This window comes from Babylonia areolata, chromosome 23, assembly GCF_041734735.1.
Source record: "Babylonia areolata isolate BAREFJ2019XMU chromosome 23, ASM4173473v1, whole genome shotgun sequence".
In the NCBI taxonomy this organism is placed as follows: domain Eukaryota; kingdom Metazoa; phylum Mollusca; class Gastropoda; order Neogastropoda; family Buccinidae; genus Babylonia; species Babylonia areolata.
Genome location: NC_134898.1, coordinates 39,887,113 through 39,907,244, shown reverse-complemented (window position 1 = coordinate 39,907,244; position 20,132 = coordinate 39,887,113). Strand labels below are relative to the sequence as shown.

Below are 20,132 nucleotides of genomic sequence, written 5' to 3'. Positions count from 1 at the left end.
ACACAACACAAACCATCCAAACCTCTTTGATGCAACTAACATCTAAACACAAACCAACCATACCTCTTTTGACGCAGGTAGCAACAACACAACACAAACACAACACAAAGGAACCTAACCTCTTTGATGCAACTAACATCTAAACACAAACCAACTGTACCTCTTTGACACAGGCAGCAACAACACAAACACAACACAAAGGAACCTAACCTCTTTGATGCAACTAACATCTAAACATAAACCAACTGTACCTCTTTGACACAGGTAACAACAACACAACACAAACACAACACAAACCATCCAAACCTTTTTGATGCAACTAACATCTAAACACAAACCAGCCGTACCTCTTTGACGCAGGTAACAACAACACAACACAAACACAATACAAACCAACCTAACCTCTTTGATGCAATTCACATCTAAACACAAACCAACTGTACCTCTCTGAAGCAGGTAACAACAACACAACACAAACACAAACAAAAACCAACCAAACCTCTTTGATGCAACTCACATCTAAACACAAACCAACCATACCTCTTTTGATGCAGGTAACAACAACACATTACAAACACAACACAAACCAACCTAACCTCTTTGATGCAACTAACATCTAAACACAAACCAACTGTACCTCTTTGACGCAGGTAGCAACAACACAACACAAACACAACACAAACCAACCTAACCTCTCTGATGCAACTAACATCTAAACACAAACCAGCTGTACCTCTCTGAAGCAGGTAACAACAACACAACACAAACCAACCAAACCTCTCTGATGCAACTAACATCTAAACACAAACCAACCGTACCTCTTTGACGCAGGTAACAACAACACAACACAAACACAATACAAACCAACCAAACCTCTTTGATGCAACTAACATATAAACACAAACCAACTGTACCTCTCTAACACAGATAACAACAACACAACACAAACACACCACAAACCAACCTAACCTCGTTGACGCAGGCAACAACAAAACACGAACCAACAGTACCTCCTTGACACACAGGCAACAACACAACACAAACCAATCCAACTTCTTTGGCATAACTAACAACACAAACCAACCTAACCTCGCCGACACAGGCAACAACAAAACATGAACCAACAGTACCTCCTTGACACACAGGCAACAACAACACAACACAAACCAACCCAACTTCTTTGGCATTAACAACACAAACCAACCTAACCTCTTTGGCGTTAACAACACAAACCAACTCAACTTCTTTGGCGTTAACTAACAACACAAACCAACCTCACCTCTTTAACCCCATCACTCTGCACGCTCTGCCCCTCAACCTGGGTCTCCTTGGAGAACTCGTGGTGAGACGTGGAGCGCCGATGCCTCTTCCAGAAGGGCCTGGAGTTCTTTTTGGGGGCGCCACTGTCGCTGATCTGGGGGTGGAGGTGCCTGTTGGGGGAGCTGGGGGTGGAGGTCACCACCAGGTGCTTCAGGGCAGTCACCTCCCCCTGCAGGATGTCGATCTGAAAGGAAGTGCTGATGGTCAGAACATGAACAAATACTTCCTTTTTCTTCATTTAACTCTTTCAGTGCCAGTCCTATTTCATACTCACTGACAATTATATGCCAAAGGATATTTGGTCAGTGAGAGGATTATAATTTTAAAAAAATCAAGCATGCAAACTACTTAAAGTAAGGGAATATATAACTTACACTTTTCTGAAAGGAAAATGAACACACCATCCAAGCGTATTACATACATGTTCACATAATACTGGAAATAAATCTTGTTTGAGTTTTGACCATAAAAAATCTGCAAACTTAAAAGTGCAAATTTAATGATGCATGATGAGTCTGTGCATTGTGATCAGTAAAGCAAATTTCAACTCTGAAAAAGCATACGTGTATCTTCATCAGAAGAAAAGAAGCAACCAAGACAATGCCCAATGTGCCAATGCTTTTACAAATGAAATATTTACGAAAAGAAAAGGAATAACTAAGATAATGCCAAATGCTATAATTCTCCTGTTTCCTGTCCGTCATGCTGTGTCTTGCCCTTCTTTCAAAACCTCTTTGAAAACTCATTTATTTCCAGCCATTCAAATCAGTAAATAACTCCCTGTCTTCACATTTATGTTTAGTCAAGTTCTTTTTTTACTTCTATTAATTTTACTTTTTGTAAACGTACACATGTTTGTATGCCTGGAAAGGCCAAGATGTGCTTGCACGCGCGCGTCTACATCTTGTGTGGAGTGGGTGTGGGTTTGTGGGTTGGGGTTGGAGCAAAAGGATTTGTGTGTGTGAGCGTACTGGTGTGTTTTTAGTATGTATACTTCATTGTATCTTTCATTGCAAACGCCCAGGGCTTTTTATCATTAGACTGGGCATACCAAATGTCCTTTTTATAATGAATTAAATCATATTTTTTGTACTATTGTTCTGACCTGGTGTGTTGCATCCTCCAGTCTTTTCTGAGCCTTGATGCGCTGCAAGTGGGCATCCTGTATGCTCTTGTTGGCCTCCTGCAACATCAGAAATACTGATAGTCAGAACATGAACAAACACTTCATTTTTCGCCATTTAACTCTATTAGTGCCGGTCCCATTTCATACTCACTGACAACTATTTGCCAAAGGATTTTTTTTTATCACAGTTTCAGTTTCTCAAGGAGACGACACTGCGTCTGGACAAATCCATACACACTGCACCACATCTGCTAGGCAGATGCGTTACAGCAGCATTGCACAACCAAATGTGCTTAGCCAGGCCTTGAGTACATACAAATATATTTGTGTACATATCAATGTGGATTTCTTCTACAGAATTTTGCCAGCAACACTCTTGTTATCATGGATTCTTTTTCAGTGCACCAAGCGTGTGTTGTATGGGACCTCGGTGTATCATATCATCCGATTAACTAGACGCTCAGTTTGATTACTTTCCAGTCAAACTTGGGAGAAACGGCGAGAGCGGGGTTCGAACCCAGACCCTCTGTATTGGCAGATGAGCATCTTAACCATTCTGCCACCTTCCTCCATGGTCACAGAGAGTAATATACTTTTTTTATGTTCTAGCATGCAAACCACTGAAAGAAAGTGAACATGTAGCCTTACTTTTCTGAAAGGAAAATGAACACACCATCCATTTATGACAAGGTCACATGGATTTAATGATTTTGTGAAAGGAAAATTCCTACAATAACATGGAAGGATATTTTCAACCTGGGGCACTTTTCTGCACACTGCAAGGGGACATGAATTTCTGTCCTGGGGCACTCAAAAGGTTAAGGGATGTGACAGTAGTTCTTACAAAAATATATATCAGCTACCATCTGAGAGTATAGTGTGTTCTTGCACAAAGAAGAAGAAAAGAAAAACGAAAGAGGAGGATGTAAAGGTAAAGTGCTCTACTCTCAGCCAGTTGATACTTTCCTTAGGATTTGTCAGTTCTGGTCATCTATATGATCCCCTTCTTACCCATCAGTTTTCTTTCTCTTTTTATGATTATCATAGATAATAACAATTTGATGTTTTAAAACATCACAATGTCTACCATCGCCTATATGTGAGATAGGACATCATAAACCCAGTTCATTGTTAAAGAGTACTTGAAATTAATGTTGGGCTGTATTCAAAATAAATAAAACATGCACACTTTCTTAACAACACCCCACCCCCCACGCACCCCCTAATCTATTTTCTCACAAATTTCACTGATTACAATCAGGACCACAGTTTGACTTTTGCTTGACAGGCCACAAGTATATCTTCACATTCATCAGACTGTCACACTGTTAGTTATCTGCCCTTCACAACACATTTCCTCCCCCAAAGCTGTTGTGTGTGTGTGTGTGTGTGTGTGTGTTGTGTGTGTGTTGTGTGTGTGTTGTGTGTGTGTGTGTGTGTGTGTGTGTTTGTGTTGTGTTGTGTTGTGTTGTGTTGTGTTGTGTTGTGTAGTGTAGTGTAGTGTAGTGTAGTGTAGTGTAGTCAAGTCAAGATTTTATTTCATGATGGTCAATTGAATAAGCAACAACTGCTTTCTTTACATCTAGCCATCAATGAAAAAAGAAAAGAAAATAACCCCCAAAAAACAAATAAATAACTAAAATAAAATAAAAATGGAAAAAAAAGAATAAAAAAAAAGAATAAATATATAGGAGAGAGAGAGAGAGAGAGAGAGTGAGAGAGAGAGAGAGAGAGAGAGACAGAGACAGAGAGACAGAGAGAGAGAAGAAACAAGCAGATGAAGAGCAACAATAACAACAAAATGCATATATATATATATATATATATATATATATATATAGATAGATAGATAGATAGATAGATAGATAGATATATACATACAAGAATATTGTGATAAAGAAATACACAATTGTTTTGGGTTTTTGTTGTTTTTTTTTTTTTTTTTTTTTTTTTTTTTTTTTTTTGTGTGTGTGTGTGTGTGTGTGTGAACATTTTTTTTTTTTTTTTAAAGGTTGTTGCTTTTTGTTTTTGTTTTGTTTTTGTTTTAACCCTTTCGCTGCCAGGAAAATAAAATTTAAGTGAAATCTATTTGCCAGGGTTTTTTCACAAAAACCGGGTATAAATTTTCAAAAAATTCTGTGCTCTTTGTTATTGGAGAAAGACCCATAAAAGTATATATTTTCTGAAAGGGAAATGAATAAAGAATACAAAACACATGATGTTTTCCCATTTTATGCATTTTAAGTGACATGCTGTTGTTTTGAAATCTGTGTTTTGTTTTTTGTCACATTTTCAACTTGTTCATTACAAACATTAGTCTGGTAATTTGCACAAAAATATCACTTTCTGGACAAATGGATATCTGCACACACAAAATCATACTAGAACAACCACAATATAAAAAAACTGAAAAAGAAATAGATGCATTGTGACTTCTGCAAGTGATAATATGGATGTGAGGCCACGCCCCCTCAGTCTCCACCCCCCTCCTCTTCACCCCTCTCACACCGTCACTTCATCAGACCGCGTTGGCCGAGTGCCAAGAAAATAGCTCATACGGTGCCCTGCTAAAAATTCGTCTGCTAGAGTTGAACAGCCTGCATCACTCATTGATAGTTGTATCTTGGCCACTCTCTTGATTGCTCCCTTTATTTTCTATCAAATCGTCCTATAAATGTTCACCACTGTCTTCTCCTTCGAATTTATGCTCCAATTCTTTCTGAGCATTAGCTAAAGAAAGTAATCTTGGTTGATTTAGTTCGCCACGAGCGCATGTCTTGAGCACGGAGTCAGTCCGACATTTTGTTGAGCGAGCGAGGAGAGGAGCCAGGCAAAGACTGCGGCCAGTAACCCAACCAAAACGTTCCAATAAAGGACTGCCTTATGACGCAGATGGTGTTTCTAGCTATGAATAGAATCCAGAAAGATTCCCCAAGCTAAAGCTACCAGCATTTTTGTCAACGAACTGAATGCAAAGCAGGGAAAAGTCAGAATATTTCGATGACGAGTTATCTCGTCATGCAGGCAGCGAAGCATACATGCTTGCCATGACGAGTTATCTCGTCATGCAGGCAGCCTAGGGGTTAATGAATCTCAATACCGGGCAATAAAAATGCCCCAAATTTCCATCAGTCATGATCACTTTTGCATCTACTTGTTTAAAATGTACCTAAATGTGTGTGTGTGTGTGTGTGGAGGAGGGGCAATGTGTGAGTGGGAGGAGGTGGAGGTGAGGTCAGTGAGACTGCTAGTAAAAAAAGAAATAATACTTAAAGCCAAACAGTTTCAGTTTCAGTAGCTCAAGGAGGCGTCACTGCGTTCGGACAAAACCATATACGCTACACCACATCTGCCAAGCAGATGCCTGACCAGCAGCGTAACCCAACGCGCTTAAACAAAAAACACAAAACGCCTAACAAAAAATACATAAACAAAGGCCACACTGGCAAATAACACTGCAGAATAATAGACAGTCAGCGCCCATCCCAGTGTTGACATTTTCACTACCTAACCGCCAGAGCAAAACAACACGGGACACAAAACATCACATACTGTGGAAAAGAGAAAAAAAAAACAACATGTGTCAAGGCTCGCTTGAAAAAAGAATGGGGAATGGACTGGAAAAGCAGAAAAAGAAGACAACAGTGAAGGAACAAAAAAAAGGCAGAAATAAAGAGAGCAATAGAAAAGAGGAAATTTCTAGCACTGATTTTCCAGAAGATGGGGATACAACTACTAATAAGTATTTATATAGCGCTAAATCTTGTACAGAGACAAATTAAAGCACTTTCACACCAGTCATTCACACACATGCATAACTCTAAACTGGGGACACAGAAGACAATGAATAGGCACGGGAAGGAGGCTATCTTGGGAAAAGGTGGGTTTTAAGGCCAGACTTGAAAGAGCTGAGTGTGGAGACCTGACGAAGCGAAGGAGGAAGTTCATTCCAAAAGCAAGGTCCAGAGACAGAGAAAGAATGGTGGCTGACAGTGGAGTGTTTGAATCTGGTTATGCATAAACAGATCAGATACGAAGCCAATCGTAGAGAACTAGATGGGGAGTAGAGGTGAAGGCAGCCACAGAGATAGGGGAAGGGGTAGGTTTGTGAATACATTTATAACATAGAGTGCTGATCTTGTATTTTATTCTGTGTGAGACAGGCACAACCGCTGTGTGGTTAAAGCGTTGGACTTTCAATCTGAGGATCCCGCGTTTGAATCTCGGTAACTGTGCCTGGTGGGTAAAGGGTGGAGATTTTTTTGATCTGGCGGTAAGGTCATCCAGCTCAGAGTGCTGATATTGTACTTTATTCTGTGTGAGACAGGGAGCCAGTGAAGACAGACTCACCTCAAAGAGACTGGCAGTGAGGTCGTCCAGTTCCTCCTCCATCTGTCCTCGCAGTTTGCACAGTTTGTCACACTCCTCGTCCTTCAGCTCCAGCTCCTGGCCACCACCACACAGAGGAAGAAGTTTCAGGTTCAGTTTCAGTTTCTCTCACTGCATTCCAACATTTCCATATATGCTGCACTACATCTGCTGGGTAGATAGATGCCTGACCAAACTAAATGTAGGCATCTGTGCAGCATCATTGTATACTAGAAATCTGTGGCATGAGTTCTAATAAAATACTTCTGGTTGCGATAAATCATGCTCATTTGAATATGAACATACACCTACATGAAAACATATTTCATGATACCTATGCCCTATGGTATGAATATATTATCACTTTCCAGAATGACAAGAATCTAGGTCCCTTACGGTATGAGTAAAAATCTTTCAGTCTTCTGCAGTGTTGTGCCAAGGACAACATAGATTTGCTTTCTCCACTGTATAAATTTCAACACTCTGTACATGAAACAATCTGCAAAGCACAATGACATCAATTAAGGACAGAAAAGATTCCCTTTCTGCATGATATAACATTTGTTAAGCCCAACAGACTTCATGACTGAAATGACAAATCAAGATTCTGGACATCCAGACACCCAAAATGTAAATTTCTTTCTACACTGTGTAACACATAAAATACCAAACACATCAACATGCTAAAAACAGTCCAGTTTCCATTTATGCACAAAAAAACAACTAAGCACTATCCCAACATTCCAGCAGATAATCTTCAAAGCTCTTTTTCTCCACACTGGCGACCCAAAGCAGAGTCACTAAAATCCCCTTGACAGTCAATTTCCTTTGTGCATCCAAAGAGTAACAGAGTGGTTCTTGGCAGTTCAGTTCAGTTCCAGGCATCACAGCATTTGGGCAAATCCATATAAGCTACACCACATCTGCTACACAGATGCCTGACCAGCGGCTTAACTAACACACTTATAGTCAGGCCTGGAGGTTCTTGGCAGCGTCAGGGCAGATCATTTCTGGTTCAGCTTTGGAGTGGTTGACTGTCTCTACAAGTGGTAATTTTCATCACGCATGAGGGGGAGCGAGGAGGGGGGGGGGGGGGTCCTACTGTGCTGTATTGTATTTGTATTTCTTTTTATCACAACAGATTTCTCTGTGTGAAATGTGGGCTGCTCTTCTCAGGGAGAGCGCATCGCTACAGTACAATGCCACCCATTTTAAAAAAAATTTTTCCTGCCGGCAGTTTTATTTGTTTTTTTCCCTATCGCGAGTTGGTTGACTGTCCTGCACAGAAAGCCGAGAACACAGGTCTCACCTTGCACTGTCTCACAATGTTGTCAGCCACAGAAACTGAACTGGACTGGAGGAAGTCGACTCCCCTGACTGTCAAAATGGCGTTTTCCAGTGCTTCGAAACACACACAGTGTAGTGTGACTATGTTATAAATGTATTCACAAATCTGCACCTTATCTTATCTTTGTGGCTGCCTTCACCTCTACACTCCATCTCGCTCTCTACGATCAGTTTTGGATCAACTGTGTTTACGCATTCCCAGATTCAAACACTCCACTGTCGGCCGCTGCTCTTTCTCTGTCTCTGGACCTTGCATTTGGAATGAGCTTCCTCCTTCGCTTCATCAGGTCTCCTCACTCAGCTCTTTCAAGTCTGGCCTTAAAACCCACCTCTTCTCAAGACAGCCTCCCTTTCCTCCCTCTTCCTTGTTTTTCAGTTTTTTCTGCAGTTTAGAGTTATGAATGTGTGTGAATGACTGGTGTGAAAGTGCTTTAATTTGTCTCTGCACAAGATTTAGCGCTTTATGAATACTAATTATCATTATCACTATCATTATCATAATGTCATAGGACAACCATCCATGATATATCAGCATCCATGCCTGAAGCAACTCACCCTCTGTGCCTTGCTGAGCTCCGCCATCAGCCGAGCATAGGCGTGCTCCTTGGCATCAATGAAGGACTGGGAGCAGCGACGGCGGTTCAGGTATTTCAGGGGCATGGGGAACTCCAGTCTGAGGCCTTGGGGAGACAGGTCATCGTTTTCACTTTCACTGCAGAAAAAAAAAAAAAAAGATTATGGATTGATTTCATGTTGTTCAGGTAACTTTCAATGGAATTATTGATTATAATGATAGAACACAACAAGAGTGAAAGTTTACAAACTCGACAACAGGACACATATACATTTCCTCACAAATATCTAATGTTTTAATCCTCTATATTACTCAGCTTTTCTCTTTTTAGTCATTTTGTTAACCTTTTTAATTCTTTTGTTTGTTCTTCAACACCCCCCAAAACGGAGTATGGCTGCCTAATGGTGGGTTAACAACGGTCATACACGTAAAGCCCACTCGCGTGTATACGAGTGAACGTGGGAGCTGCAGCCCACGAACACAGAAGAAGAAGAAGAAGAAGAAGAAGAAGAAGAAGAAGTTCAACAAGTACAACAATGTTGTGCTAAATCTGTTAATCTGAATTTGAAGGAAAAAAAAAGACGGGCGCAATAGCTGAGTGGTTAAAGCATTGGACTGTCAATCTGAGGGTCCCGGGTTCGAATCACGGTGATGGCGCCTGGTGGGTAAAGGGTGGAGATTTTTATGATCTCCCAGGTCAACATATGTGCAGACCTGCTAGTGCCTGAACCCCCTTCGTGTGTATATGCAAGCAGAAGATCAAATATGCATGTTAAAGATCCTGTAATCCATGTCAGTGTTCGGTGGGTTATGGAAACAAGAACATACCCAGCATGCACGTCCCCGAAAACGGAGTATGGCTGCCTACATGGCGGGGTAAAAACGGTCATACACGTAAAAGCCCACTCGTGTGCATACGAGTGAATGCAGAAGGAGAAGAAAAAGAAGAAGAAGAAGGGGGGGGAAGGGGGGGGGGAAGGGGGGGGGGGGAAGTACGCCTTTCACAGAACTGATGGGTAGTGTGTTATGCTGTGATGCATCTGCCTCTTGCTCATTCTCCACCACATCCCCAGTGCATCAGCCAACCTTCACATTCCACATTCACCGTCCAACACCTATCAGCACTGGCTCACTTTACAACTCAAACAATACACCATTGTCCTCCTGCCTGAACCCAGCCCAGGTGATGTGGGTAGGATCCAACAGGTAAGTGGGTGATATGCATTACAAATTTTGACGTTTTGCGTTTTTAACGAAACTATTAAAAAATCAGGTAATGTGACTGAATGCACAGCTTTGGTATAAGTCAAGGTGTTACTGAAAAATACTTTTTTGTTAAACTAACTGGAAAAGGAGTTAACAGCCCGTGTCTGCACTTTCACTCGATTTGAAAATCATTTGGTAAACGGTACATTTCTTAAAGGTTCATTCATCTTCATCTTATGTCTAAAAAAAATCTTGTATGTGAAGTCTGGAACACTGATAACTGATGTAACGATCGCTTGTGTTCTGAACTGCTGAAAATTGTGTATTTCCATTCATTCAAAGAGGAGAACCCAATTTGCAAGAATACAAAATAAAAGGTATATATGGATGTCGCATGTGAGAACACCAGTGCAGATGTGAAGACTGGGCAGGGGTATGGGTGTGTACAGTTGTGCAAGCTGTTCAAGAGGTTGTCTTGCATTACATGTTCAACTACTACCACTATGCCTACTACTACTACTACCACTATCACTAATAATAACATATGCTTTTAATAATCACAAACAGATAAATGAAATGTATCTTATTAAAACACCACCACCACCAAGAACAACAAGTGAACAACAATAATAATAACAACAGCAACAACAACTTCAATTCAGAGGTATGAAACACACACACACACACACACACACACATACACACACACACACACACACATCTGTATCTATACATATCCCTCCAAATGACCCAAGCTTCATGTAGGGGGACAAGGTGTGAGAGGACAATAAATTGTCCTCTCACATTTATTTTATACATTTATAACTGCACCACTGTTTCCATCATGAACTTGTCCAAACCAGAATTTTTTTTATTTCCTTTTTAATTTTTATCTCTCTCCCCCCCCCCCCCCCTCCCCATGTGTTGCTACCTTGGTGGTTGTTCCTGACCCCTCCCCCCCCCCCAACCCTCTGCCCCCTGGGCTCCTCTTTATGCCAACCAAGCTCATCCCAAGTTCTGCCAGAAACACACACACAAATCCATACATACAGATTCCTCCTCTTTCAGTCCGTGTGAAAGCAGCCAGCAAAGTAACAAAATAACAATGTTAAACTGACACGCTCTGCCCCAACCCCTCCCCGCACATCAAGCCACCAAACTGCTGAGTCACTCTGATGATGGGAATCTCATCAGTAACTGCCATGCCCTAAAACACCAGGTCAACCACAGGACAGGCTCACAAATAATGACCCCCATCCCCTCATTCTCCTCCCCTCGCCTCTCCCAACCCCACCCCCCCTCCCCCTCTCTCTCCAACTACCCCTTACTGACAACATCAGTGATGAAGCCTTAAAAAAACCCAGAGAGAGAGAGAGAGAGAGACAAGAGAGAGAGAGAACATCCCCTCAGGCTGAAGCCTGTTGACAGCTCCAGTGAACATGCCAGTACTTCTATTCTTGACACAATGCACAGTCTTATTTGAGATAACAAAGTACACTTCACTTCCCTTATAATAGATGTGTTGTAAGTGAAGATACATCAAAAACCCAAAGTATCTCAGAAGCATGTTTAGGCCACAAGTTGAGATTAAACAACAGATGAAGGGCAAGTTTATACTGATGAACCTGAGGAAATCCATCTTCCTTTTTCTTCTTCTAATACTTTGTGCAACAAGGCTGAATAATTTCTACTAGATATATTCATGTGGAGTGATGGCCTACAGGTAACGCGTCTGCCTAGGAAGCGAGAGAATCTGAGCGCGCTGGTTCGAATCACGGTTCAGCCACCTATATTTTCTCCCCCTCCACTAGACCTTGAGCGGTGGTCTGGACGCTAGTCATTCGGATGAGACGATAAACCGAGGTCCCGTGTGCAGCATGCACTTAGCGCACGTAAAAGAACCCACGGCAACAAAAGGGTTGTTCCTGGCAAAATTCTGTACAAAAATCCACATCGATAGGAAAAACAAATAAAACTGCATGCAGGAAAAAATACAAAAAAAATGGGTGGCGCTGTAGTGTAGCGACGCACTCTCCCTGGGGAGAGCAGCCCGAATTTCACACAGAGAAATCTGTTGTGATGAAAAGAAATACAAATACAAATACAAATTCCTGCAGCAGCCACAGCCAGCAGAAACCAATCGAGCAAGTTCAGCATGGACATTGTTAACTTTCCATTAGTCAGTCATGTATTGAACCAAAGCTGGTGAATCACTCAGCCGTTTTTTGTTTTGTTTGTTTTGGGAGAAGAAAATGCAGAAAACATGGGACAGACAACACAAGAAAAAAAGCTTTCCATTATCTGTTCTCTGCTGGTCACATAATGTCCAAGTTTTCCTCTCTTTTCACAAGGGGTATGAAGCCTTGATGGTGTGGCAAGGTGACAGTCCTTAGAGATGACATTAAACAAACACATATACGTGACAGTCCTAGGAGATGACAAACAAACAAGTAAACTAAACTATTAAACTAATCAACAAATTAACACATGTACACCATTTTAACAAATTATACAATTTAAACATGAAGAAACACATCACCAATCACAACCCACCCACCCCCACCCCACCCAATTCACTCCCAACTTTAATTCAACCCATAATGTTTTATCAAAATCCACCCATCCTGTGAGGCCAATAAAAATCAGGGACTTGAACTTCTGTCATGAACTGGTGACCTTAAATATTGTGTCTCTTGCCACCTGGGTTATGCTACTGGTCAGGCAATCTGCCTGACAGAAAGTGGTAGTGGTGCAGCATATACATGGATTTGCCCGAACGCAGCGATGTCTCCTTCACCAACAGAAACTGCCGCTCACCAGAAACTGTCTTGCGAAGCCAGACCACTGCCTCCGTTGGTGATGTGGTTGGCTCTGGTGCCAGCATTGGCAGTGCTGTCTGCGGGAACGCTGGCATCTGGCATCATCAGAGAGGCCGTCAGGTTGTGAGCCATCTTCACCTGGCCAGACAAAACATTCACACGTCAGAATAATCATAATAATAAAAGTGTATTTGTATTTGTATTTCTTTTTATCACAACAGATTTCTCTGTGTGAAATTCGGGCTGCTCTCCCCAGGGAGAGTGCGTCACTACACTACAGCGCCACCCATTTTTTTGTATTTTTTCCTGCATGCAGTTTTATTTGTTTTTCCTATCGATGTGGATTTTTGTACAGAATTTTGCCAGGAACAACCCTTTTGTTGCCGTGGGTTCTTTTACGTGCGCTAAGTGCATGCTGCACACGGGACCTCGGTTTATCGTCTCATCCGAATGACTAGCGTCCAGACCACCACTCAAGGTCTAGCGAAGGGGGAGAAAATATCAGCGGCTGAACCGTGATTCGAACCAGCGCGCTCAGATTCTCTCGCTTCCTAGGCGGACACGTTACCTCTAGGCCATCACTCCATGTTAAAGCTCAAAGGTCCCGTTGCCTTTTACAACCATTGGGGCAGTGGATTCATATCCACTATGTCTATGGCTTGGCTTTGGAAGGTGAGGCCCAATCCTCACCTGCTGTTTTAACCTTCCCCACGAAGTCAGGCACCCATTCATACCTGGGTGCCCTTCTAAAGGAGACAACACTACACTGAAACAGGGCCTTAGATATTACTACTACTACTACTGATGTGCATTTATACAAACCTTACCTTGTGGCTCTCAGTGCATTAAAAAATACATGCATTATGTATAAGTCGTAGGAATGTAATACACAATGTTAAATTAAAAACTTGATAAAAAAGTTAATACTATATCTGTGCATGTGTATGTGTATGTGTGTGTATCGCTGTGTGAAATATGTACCATAGCTTTTTTTTTAATTCCCCCTACCCCACTAGATAGAGTCTGAGAGAGAGAGAGAGAGAGAGAGAGAGAGAGAGAGAGAGTCTGAGAGAGAGTCAATCTGAGAGAGAGAGAAAGAGAGAGCGAGTCTGAGAGAGAGAGAGAGAGAGAGTCTGAGAGAGAGAACACTGAACACTTTAATATCAACAGCTTTACAGCCCTAATGACATGGGGGTTCATAATACAAATAACAACATGCATCAATATAATAATATTGATGAAAACCTTTTGCAGCTGCAACTCACATTTTATTTATTTATCTATTTCTTTCTTTCTTTCTGTATTCATTCATCTATTCAAAACCATGCGTACGGCTTTTTGATGAACAAATATGCTTACAGTGCCATTGAAGTAGCCACATTCTCTTTTTTTTTTTTTTTTTTTTTTTTTTTTTTTTTTTGCAAATATGCTGGTTGTGTTCTTGGTCTTCTTCTATATTCCACCTGAGACTGGTACATTTCATTGTCCACATGTTAAGACAGCTGACCAGTCCAAGGATCTTGGAAACTAGAGGAAAGCTCTGTCTTTAACGTGTAACTCAACTGGCATGGTCAGAGTTCAAACCAGGGGCCTCTCGAGACTTGCTGAAGTGGTACAAGACAACCTATATTAGACTGACCACTTAAATTTCCTGCCATCATCACATTTCTCCTGACCATACAAAGAGTTTTTTTTTTAATGTACACAAATGTACATAGTTTGTGAACTGAACATTGTTGTATCATGCATTTTTCTGAGCTGTTCACTGCTATCTACCTGGTTATCTTCTGAGTCATACGGATGAGATGATAAACTGAGGTCCAAGTGCATCATGCACTTACTGCACATAAAATTACCCATGGCAACAAAAGGGTTGTCCCTGGCAAAATTCTGTAGAAAAATCCACTTCAATAGGAAAACAAATAAAATCGCAGGCAGGCAAAAAATACAAAAAAAGGGGTGGTGCTAAGAGTGTAGTGACACGCTCTCCCTGGGGAGAGCAGCCCAAATGTCACAGAGAAATCTGTTGTGACAAAGAATACAATATAATATAGTCCAATACAACAGTGACATGGCCTGGATCACTTCTTAAATGAAATGGGGCATGTTATCTGGCATGGAACACATTGTTAACACAGTGAAACAGGGCATGTTTTCACTATAATAACAGCGACACCTGGGACATTTGTTGACAGTGAAATGTGGCATATAAAATGGCATGGAACATGCTAACAGAGACAGAACTGTGTGTCAAGCAACACTTGACAACAGTGGTGAGTGACACACAGAGCAACAGAAAATGAAACACAATGACAGGGGAAATAGTTCAGAAAACCATCACCACCACGGTAATAAATGACAATTGTTTTAGGTATGCTCTATGACTTCGCAACATAAATACTACCACTCTCAGCACTGGCTCTTGCAGTCTTCTAGGCTTTAAACCATAACATGAAACAAACCGCTTTCTCTTCACCCATCCTGAACATTCTATGCTGATACAGAGGATAAAGAACTGAGTGGAGACCAAACCACAGCATCATTTAAACATCAGCAACAGATTATCATTGATTTTTTTTTCTCTTCTAAATGAGATTTCACTGTACCAACCTTGAGATGGTAGTCCAGAATGAGAGAGATTTCACTTTTCGCAAGCATCATTGTGTGTATCTATAGGTCTCCAAACACTTTAAACCTGGTACCACAGTAAGTAGCACACCACCAACCTCACACTCAAGACACAAGAAACTGAGGCTAGTCAGTCCAAGACACAGCAGTACACACATACTGTGACAGGAAGACACTGAACCCAAGTCCACTGACAAAGCAGGGACTGCCCAAGGGCAAAAACACCCCACTGGCTGTGGCACAAAGACTTGGCTCCACTGCTGTGACACAATCACCACCACCCCTCTGAACTCCTTTGTCCTTCTGCCCAGGGGCATTTTTGGAGGAGGAGGAGGAAGAGGAGGAGAACTCGGTTTCCAGGGGCAACAGGCTGCTACAAGTCAATGAGGAAGAGTGCCACAGCTAACATGAAGCATGTGACCCACTTCAAGAACAAGGGCTTTTTTGCCCTGGGTTAAGTTATGCAACAGTGAACTGCCCAGCAGCAATACTGTCCACATAAATGGTCAGGGTTGTTCGATGAACCATGACTGATGGTGGCCAAACCCTCTCTGCAGGTACACAAAAACAGTGGACACTGGGTTTGTACTTGTACTTGGCAATGGTCTGAAGTGTGTGTGCCCAGCTATATCTATCAATTTTCTGGACTACACTCTCTTACCTGCCAGTTTTCTTAAGTGTATAGTTTTATCTGTCATTTTTCTTAAATGATAAATTTCTGATTTGTACTTTGTGGTGCCATGAGATTTTTGTTTTTTATCTTCACAAATGAACATAGTTTGTGAACTGAACATTGCTGTATACTGCAGTGCATTTTTCTAAGCTGTATACTGTCATATCTAGTTATCGTCTGAGCTGTTTGCTGTTATACATGGTTATCTTCTGAGCTGAACACTGTTATACTTGGGTATCTTCTGAGCTGCACACTGTTATGCCTGGTTGTCTTTGAAGCTGTACATTGATATACCCAGTAATCTTCTGAGCTATACATTCTTATACCAAGTTATCTTCTGAGCTGTACACTGCCTGTTGTGACAAGTTGTTTACAGACTTGCACAGTCTTGTATATGGTGGTTTTAAAGCTATACCATTGTACTTGGCAATTTGATTTAATTACACCAAAGTACCTGGTACCTGTTTCCATCTTTGTTCTTTTTGTAAGTGTACACAGTAAAACCTAGTAATTCTTAAAGTGTGCATTTTTATCTGTGATTTTTAAGTGTACATCCTTTTTCTTGGCAATTTTTAGATTTTAAATTTGCATCTGGTTATTTTCAAATTGTACTGTGTAAACCCTTCCAATCGGCAATTTTGAAACTGTACATTTCTATCTGGTGATTTTTAAACTGTACATCATCAAACCTGGTGATTTTATCAGCTTTGCGCCATAATACCAAGATATTTTATATAAACTACATCATTTTGTTTGGAAATTCCATGAACTGTACAGTTTCTGTACAGAGAAAAGTGTACAATACAAATTTCCCAAACTGTACCACACTGTTGTACTTGTAGTTTGCCATTTCCATAATTGTACATTTTTTAAATGGTTTATTATCATTTTTTTAGACTGCTGTACACCACTTTGCCTCCCAATGTTGTGAACTGTATGAAGCTGTGTAGTACCTATTACTTTTCTAAACTGTACAAAAACTGCAACACAACAAATATCTTAACCGGACAGTGATTATATCATTATATCACTGACATACCAGCATGGGTCAATATTATTACTTATTTATCAAACTGCAATAATTATTCATTATTTCATACTATCATTATCATTAATAATTACCATTATCATTATTCTTATAATAATAATAACCATTATCATTATAATCATTATAGTTTATTCATTCTTCATTATCATTTCTTTATTCCTCAAGGCAAACTGTACAAAAACTGCAACACAACAAATATCTTAACTGGACAGCGATTATATCATTATACCACTGACGCACCTGCATTTCTATCTATTTATTCAACATTATTATTTCTTAATTCCTCAAGGCCGAACAAAGTATGTTGGATTACACTACTGGTCAGGAATCTGCTAAGCAGATGTGGAACAGCATGAATGGATTTGCCTGAATACAATGAGACTCGAGGAACTGAACTGAACTGTGCCAGCAATAACTTAACTGTTTACTCTGCACACCATCTAATACAATGCCTGACAAATTTCATAACTGTATAAATTGTACATTGTTGTACCTGAAAATTTTCTTAGCCTTACAGTCTTGAACATGACCATGTTTAGAGCTGAGTTGCATTGAACACTGTCGTACTTGGAAGTTTTCTGAAAATCCATAAGTCCCTGAAACTGGCTATAGAGTTCTACTGATCCCCTCCTCCTTCAAAGATCGATCAAAGTGTGACAGCTTACACCGTGCTTTCTATCTCTGCAAGGACATGTTAACCTTTCAGAAACTGTTTAACTGTTTCAGGCCCCAGGCTCCCACACCACCAACCTGTGTGGAGATGACAGTGGCTCTCAGTCAATTACTGGGCTGTCAAGGTAATTGTACCTGCAGGCAAAACTGTTGCAGCCTGACAAAGCCAGCCAGCCATGGTTTTCTGTTGAGGCCATTCTTGGACTCTCTCTCTCTCTGTGTGTGTGTGTGTGTGTGTGTGTGTGTGTGTGCGCGCAAGCCCCTCCTTCCCTCTGTTTTCTCTCTCAACTGTTAACACACTTATTCAATTCTGTTTCTTTCATTTTATCATTTTCAAATGGATTGATTGAAATTATTTTCTTATAAAAGAAAATTATTAAAAAAAAAGAGAGATCTTAAGTTTAAAAATGTTAAAAGCGTAAATGGATCGGAACTCTTACTAGTTTTACTAACCAGCAGATCAAGTCTTGTGTTCATGTTGCATGTGGTAAAATAATTGTGATATTGTGTGTTAACAAGAGTATAGGACACATGCAACAGAGAAAAATTGTGAGTGTGTGTGTTGTGGGTGTGTGTGCGCAAGTGCATGTATAAGTGAATATATCTGTGCATGTGTGTACATGTGTTTGTGAGTGATTGTGAATGACTGAAAATGTAATAGAGAATGAAAGCTTGAAGACATCTTACCAGATATGTCATGAATGTCTGGTCACCAGGAAAAAATGTTAAAAATAAATTTTGAATATTTTGAATGAAAAAAAAATACTGGTATATAAATTACAAAATTAATACATAATAAAAGCCAATTAACATGGAACCGCAAGCTTCATTTCAGTTTGTTATAATTCATGTTTTATTACCATTGTATATTTCTTTCTTTTTTTTTCCAGTTTATTTTTGCTTTGTTCCTGGTCATGGTGGTGGCTAATCTATTCCATACTGGCGATATTTTATATATATCTATTAAAAAAAACAAAAAACCCAAAAAACAAGTTGTGTTAGTGACTTTTGATAAATCATTAATATGTGTTGTTTCTTTAACTTCTTTTTGTTCAGTTTGGTAGACATGTTGTTCAAATTAATATAAAATCATAAAGAAATGCAAAATATATAGAAAAAAGAAGAAAAAAAAAGAGAGAAAAAACCCAGAATTGTAGAAAAGAAAAAAAAAGTATCATCACCATGTCAATTAATTGTGTATTTAACACAGTACATGAGTAAGCAAACATTAAGATTATGTCCTTTTCACAAATCACAGATGAATGTGGACAGATACATGTCTGAAAATGGTTATATATATATATATATATAGAGAGAGAGAGAGAGAGAGAGAGAGAGAGAGAGAGAGAGAGAGAGAGAGAGAGAGAGAGAGAGAGATTATGAGGAAAAAACCAAACCAAATCAACAAACCAAACAAGCAAATAATTTTGAAAATGGACAAATATATGTGTTAACTTTATTTTGGACTGGAGGGGAATGCCTGGTGGGGACGAGGGGGGAAGAGGGGGGAGGAGGAGGGGAGAGTCACAGTAGGACAAAAAGCTATCAAGGCAATATCAACACTACACTGTACAAGAGAAAACCATTCACACCATGGTTCAAAAGCAGCAGCAGACCTGTGGCTATGCTTAGTAATTCCCCTGTGCCACCTACCTACCTTGTGGCTGGGAAGGAATACCCTGTATTCATGTAAATCCTTCTATTTCTACTGACTATTAATATCACTCCCATTTTGTATCATTGTTAAAAAAACACAAAAACTCTGAGTGTCATAAACAACATGGTGGTTATCTATCTCATCACCTGACATTTGTTATATCAATTCACACTGCCCACAATGAACTGTCTATAAACAAACAATACCTTTCCTGTGTACTCCCCAACCCAACCTTCCCTCTCTAGACCCCCACTGAGAGACCTGGAATTTAACCATTGAATTTGAATCGGTGTCTGGTGGTGAGTTGTATTGTTGTGTAAGCCTATATAGGTTCACTACCCGAGTGTTCAGCATGTGAGACTGACAGTCTCTCTTTCCCAGTCGAGTGGAATGGATCAGCATGTGGTTCAGAACCTTGTCTCCACCCTACCCACGCCCTTTTTTTTTTTTTTTTTTTTTTTTTTTAGTGACACTACACACACACACACACACACACACATTTGCTTACCTCAGTGGTTTGGTTTGGTTTGTATATCTGTCTTTACTTCTTTTTTTCTTTTTCTTTTTTTTGAAGGGATGGGGTTCAGGGGGTGTGACTGAGTGGGTGAGTGGATAAGCTTGGGGATTGGGTTATGGGACAAAACTTTGCTATTTGCACATTTCTTCCCATCCACTTCTCCCTGTGACTGACAGA

The 20,132-nt window shown here is 40.4% G+C and overlaps 1 protein-coding gene across 1 annotated transcript in view; it reads right to left on the bottom strand.

The window, feature by feature from the left end:
• Positions 1-20,132, bottom strand: part of LOC143298290 (guanine nucleotide exchange factor for Rab-3A-like) — a 30,593-nt gene that overhangs the window by 8,877 nt on the left and 1,584 nt on the right. The window contains exons 2-6 of the mRNA XM_076611109.1: positions 12,759-12,898; positions 8,717-8,873; positions 6,797-6,892; positions 2,426-2,503; positions 1,280-1,504 (exon numbers count right to left, since the gene is read on the bottom strand). Coding sequence (XP_076467224.1) covers positions 1,280-1,504; positions 2,426-2,503; positions 6,797-6,892; positions 8,717-8,873; positions 12,759-12,892 — 690 coding nt within the window. The 5' untranslated portion in view covers positions 12,893-12,898. The remainder of the gene's footprint in view (positions 1-1,279; positions 1,505-2,425; positions 2,504-6,796; positions 6,893-8,716; positions 8,874-12,758; positions 12,899-20,132) is intronic.